Source organism: Callionymus lyra, chromosome 4 (assembly GCF_982586985.1).
Source record: "Callionymus lyra chromosome 4, fCalLyr1.hap1.1, whole genome shotgun sequence".
Classification (NCBI taxonomy): Eukaryota; Metazoa; Chordata; class Actinopteri; order Syngnathiformes; family Callionymidae; genus Callionymus; species Callionymus lyra.
In genome coordinates, this window is record NC_141821.1 from 3,883,387 (window position 1) to 3,888,386 (window position 5,000).

Genomic DNA, 5,000 nt, shown 5'->3' on the forward strand with positions numbered 1-5,000 from the left:
GAGGCAGCGTATCGCCAAGGAGAAGGCCGCCGACAGCCGTCCTCCTCCATCAGCCGCCAGTCAGCGGAGCCAAGCGGTCGTTCTGTCCTCATCTCAGCTCTCCTCTCTTCTGGTGGGTCGCGCCTTGTCACCAGGGGCCATGACGAGCCGGCTTCAGAGGATGATGAAGATGAAGAAGACACCGTTGAGTGCAAAGTCTACAGGTGATACATTTACACTACTTCAAGCAATAACCTTTACTATGATGAAATCAAAAATTAGTAATGATAATTCATATTCATATCAATGTTGAATGTGTGTTTTTCAGCCAGCCCTGCGCTTGACGACAGTCAGGACAGCGACCTGGTCACAGCCATGGAGGCGTATGAGTCTGCTCATGCAGATACATCAGGTAATATACACACAATAAACAGTGTTAACATATACAACCTTAGTCATATTCGGAAAGTTGTTATGTTCTACGATGCTGAACCCAAGAGCAGACAGAGGCGAAGTTCCATAGAGTACAAAAAGGGGTTTATTGGATGAAGGGGAAGCAGGTAGTTGAAGGGGAAGCCGGAGGGAGAGCGAGATCGGTGAGCTGGAGCCAGGGATCCGAGTTACTGCAGGCAGAGGAACAAAAGTTAGATGAGGTCCGAAAAAACAACAAGAGACTTGAGTACGATAACGAGGTAACAAATAAACTGAGCCAGTCACGTATAGTTACCACGGTAGAGTGAAGTACGATCTGGCGCAATTGATATAATTTAAATTGAAGCATATACCTGTTCATTTTAAAGGTTAATTATCTGGTAATAATATGTATATGTTGTAACATGCATGTTTGTTTACACACTTGATCATGTGTTTTAGCCCGTATTGCTGTATGCAGCGTTGAGGCATCCTCCGCTGCCACAGCTGTTGGTGTGACACGTGACAAGCCGGCCGCAGTGTCCAGTCGTCCGCCTGCGCCCGCCAACGAGTCTATCCCACTTAGACAAGTGGATGGTATGACAGGCTATGATATTACCGTTACTTGCATTAGAAAATACAAGTAAATCAGAAGTTATAACATCTGAATCTTAATATTTTTGATTACATTATTATTATTCTATTTTTATATTATAAATACAAGATAATGAAAATTTTTTTTTAAAGAATGTGGTATTATCAACCGACTTTAGTATAAATTTGTATAAACTGTACTTGACAGACATCATACTGCCAGAGGGGTGGAGGAAGTCACTTCCCGCTGCCGACCACCACTGGGTATCCAAGGCGCTCTTCAAGCTGTCTTCGCGGAAGAAGGCAGAGCTGGCCTGGGAGCGCGTGGACCGCCTGTGGTGGCACCCCCCTCAGGCCGCCCTCATCCCCAGCCAGCTGCCCAGACCTGACCGCTACTTCGCTCAGCGCCTCCTGCTGTGGATGCCGCGTAAGCTGTGGCAGGTGCGTCTGTCCTGCCCCGACCCGTCCTGTCAGGACCACCAGCTTACGTCGGCCGGCCTCTATCCGCGCGTCCGTCAGGTCCTCGATATCGACAGCTTCTATCACCTCGCCGCCGAGTACCTGGAGTGCACCAAGTGCAAAAAGAAGCTCATCAGCTGGAGCGGCGCCATCACTCGCCAGCTGGACATCGGTCACCGCGTCCAGTTCCCCATTCTGCTGACTTACCAGTCCGCCTGTGACATGCGCGTCGCCAAGCTGTTGCGCCAACGCGGACTCGGGAACAGCGCCAGCCAGCTCCGCCACAAGCTGATGGAGCAGCACAGCGAGATGTGGTCTCAGCGCGTGGTGCACTACCTGACCGACTGCCAGAGTTTCACCGACGCCAACAGCCGCAACCTTCTCGTCAGGCCCGACGTCAGCGACCCCCCTGCCATGACTGATATTCCGGGCTACAAGTGGCTGCAGACGGTCTACTGCAACGATGTGATCATGCGCCTGGATGAGGTAAAGGGCGCCATCACCTCTGTCTTCGGCAAGGTGCTGAAGCTGGACTCGACCAAGAAAGTCGTGAAGAAGCTGGCAGGGCACAGCGCCGGCACCGCATCGTGGGCCACCAACGTGGGTAATGAGTACGGCCAGGTGCTCATGAGCGTCCTCACCGCCAGTGAGGGGTACGGCCTCGGTCCCATGGCCACCGGCCTCATGGCCCGCTACACGTCAGCTGGAGTGGACCCGCCGCGTCTTCTCTACGTGGACCGCGACTGTTGCGGGAAGTCTCTGGGTGACATGTTTAAAGACTGGCCTGACCTTGGCATCCGTCTGGACATCTGGCACTTCATGCGGCGCTTCACGTCCGGATGTACCACGGACTCGCACCAGTTGTACGGTGTCTTCATGAGTCGCCTCTCCGCCTGCATCTTCGAGTGGAGCACCGAGGATGTGCAGCGCCTCCGGGAAGCTAAGCGTGCCGAGCTCCAGGCACAGAAGATCCTGAACCCCAGCGATTCAGACGTCTGGTCCCGCATCACCCGGAGCGAGCTGTCGTCCCACTGCAGGCGGAAGACGCGCGGCGCCGAGGAGACCACCCAGCTCATCCAGCAGCTTCTCGACACCTTCGACGGGGAGCAGGGTCGCGACACCCTGGGTGTCCCGCTGCTGGATTCAGAGCGCATCTGGGACATCTGGCTGAGCCAAAAACGCCACGTCGCCTGTATCCAGGACCCGGTGGGTTTCTCCCTCTACACGGAGACCCACAAACAGAAGAAGGGGGGTATGCTGCTGCCCGTGTTCAGGTGCGCCCGAGGATCAACCTCCCTGGAGTCGTTCCACCTCCACCTGAACAGGTTTATTCCAGGAACGAGCGCTAGCGGCATGCATTTCCAGGCGTATCTGCTCGAGGGCCTGGTGCGCTGGAATGAAGACCGAGCTGCTGCCGCCGTGACACAGATGGAGGTCACGCCGTCTGCGTCCACGCTCCACTACAGCGGCCTGCTCAAGAAGGCTACCAACACCCTCAGCAGTGGCGTACTTGGTAGACAGTTAAATGCATCATACTGCGGGCCTCGACAGTACACTGGTAAATATTCTATAATCATTAACTTATTTTGTCAACCTTAGGGAAATGTATATATATATATATATATATATATATATATATATATATATAAATACATTTATATATAAATAGATCATGTAGTTTAAGAATTGAATGATCAATATTTCTCACTGCCTGTATTTTGTCACACACAGGTGAGCTGATAGGTATTGAATACCTGTACAGCCAGACTGGAGAGGTCCTGCAGGACTACACGCTGGACCCTGACAGCGACGAGTCCGCACGCCTGGATGCCTGTCTCCAAGATGAGGATGAAGGGTTTGAGGAGGCCAGTCCTTTTAAGGACCCCACCGTCTCCACCTACGACGTGGAACCTCGCCCTTCCGTCCCGCCACGCCGCCACACAGACCCGACTGCACTGTCAGAAGATTGTAAGACTTATTTTATGTCTTTGTTTTCTTTTTTATTTATTATCAATGAAAATTTAAGTTATATTATTCATATATTTTATATGCAGATAGAAAATAAATTATATATATAATTATATTGATATATCCTATGAAAATATGTTGTTTTTTTTAATCAGCCTTGTTTATTTTTGTAACAGCTGAGTGTAGGTCACGCAAGCGTAGACGCCAGCTATACAGGGGATCAGCGTCGCCAAGACCCGCCAGGCAACCTGCCGCGGTGTGCGGTGAGGATTTGATGCCCCCTCCTGCTGTGACCACACCAGAACCGTTACCCTCCCCGGTAACGCCTACCCCGTCCGTAGGTACACCACCGGCTCGTCTATCGCCAGAGGTAAATCCAATACAAACTCATGGTATCTTATCAAAATAATTTATTCAATATGCATGGCAACATTTTTATGCATTGGTATAATTGTTATTCAGGACTCCGTGGACCGTAACAACGTGCCCGGTTACGGTAAAGTAGAGGCCCTGGCGAGATGTCTCTTTTCCCTAGGAGGACAAGATGAGCCGTTGACCAACGCCCAGGCCGCCCGGATCATCGCCTTGTGGAGGAACCTGGACGACTATGACAAGCGGGCCACCCAGTTCTCCCCGCGTCACAGGTCCAAGTCTCGCGGTCGATTCAAGACCAGCAAGTCGCCCGTTGCCCCTGGTGTTGATAGCACCAAGCGGTCAGTGTTTGAATATTCTAATCTGTGATAATTATGCATGGCTTATATTACATTTACTGCACTATATGACATGTCTTAAATTAAATATATTGTGTGGGTTTATTACAGATGTTTCCTGGGACAGAACACCGGTCCTGCACAATGGCCAGATTGCAATCGCTACGTCGAGTGCCTGATGGTGAAGTTGTGCGAGGCAAATCCTTCCCCCGTCCGTAAGGAGGGCGCCACCGTCCAGCGTTGGACACTCATTTGCCGCGCCTACCGCAAGGTTCGCCAGAAGGTGCTCGACAATGCACTGGTCATGCAGGAGACATCGCTACAGCTGGTGGAGATAAATCAGACCACCCTGACACAATGGTAATTCATCACATCTATTATCACATCAAAACTAACTTTTTTTAATGATTGACAAGTCAAATAATAATATACTCGTTTTATTCTTAATGCATCTTATTACATATTCAAGTGGGTTTAAAATTTCGTGTATATAAACTTGCTTATTAAATGTTTATCATTTCATTACTACAGGCACAACCGCAGATCCAAACGGGAGGAGAGGCAGCTCTTGGAGCAGGGGATTACTCTGCCTCCGCCCCCGCCCTGTGCCGCCCGACCGCTGCCGCCACCCGTACCACGCGTGGCAGTCATGCCCCAGCCACCTCTGCCCCAGCCGTTCATCTTCACGTTGCCGCCCAACACCGCTGGACAAGCCCACTCCTTCAGGCCCCCGCTTCTTCTTCACGTTGTCCCTGCTTCTGGTACCACAGGACCCCGAGTCGAGCCTCTGCTCCCGGTCGCTACGGTCCCCCTGCCACCGTCCAGCGTTCCACGGTCCACCAGGTGGTATCAGAAGAAAAAACGTGAACGCGAAGAAGC

General features: G+C 51.4%; 1 protein-coding gene across 1 annotated transcript in view; it reads left to right on the forward strand.

Annotated features, from left to right (window-relative positions):
• Nucleotides 1-5,000, forward strand: part of LOC148080946 (uncharacterized) — a 5,612-nt gene that overhangs the window by 404 nt on the left and 208 nt on the right. The window contains exons 1-9 of the mRNA XM_087788343.1: nt 1-203; nt 308-391; nt 853-987; nt 1,193-3,001; nt 3,175-3,411; nt 3,588-3,781; nt 3,874-4,124; nt 4,233-4,481; nt 4,653-5,000. The exon at nt 1-203 is cut by the window's left edge and continues 404 nt beyond it; the exon at nt 4,653-5,000 is cut by the window's right edge and continues 208 nt beyond it. Coding sequence (XP_087644469.1) covers nt 1-203; nt 308-391; nt 853-987; nt 1,193-3,001; nt 3,175-3,411; nt 3,588-3,781; nt 3,874-4,124; nt 4,233-4,481; nt 4,653-5,000 — 3,510 coding nt within the window. The remainder of the gene's footprint in view (nt 204-307; nt 392-852; nt 988-1,192; nt 3,002-3,174; nt 3,412-3,587; nt 3,782-3,873; nt 4,125-4,232; nt 4,482-4,652) is intronic.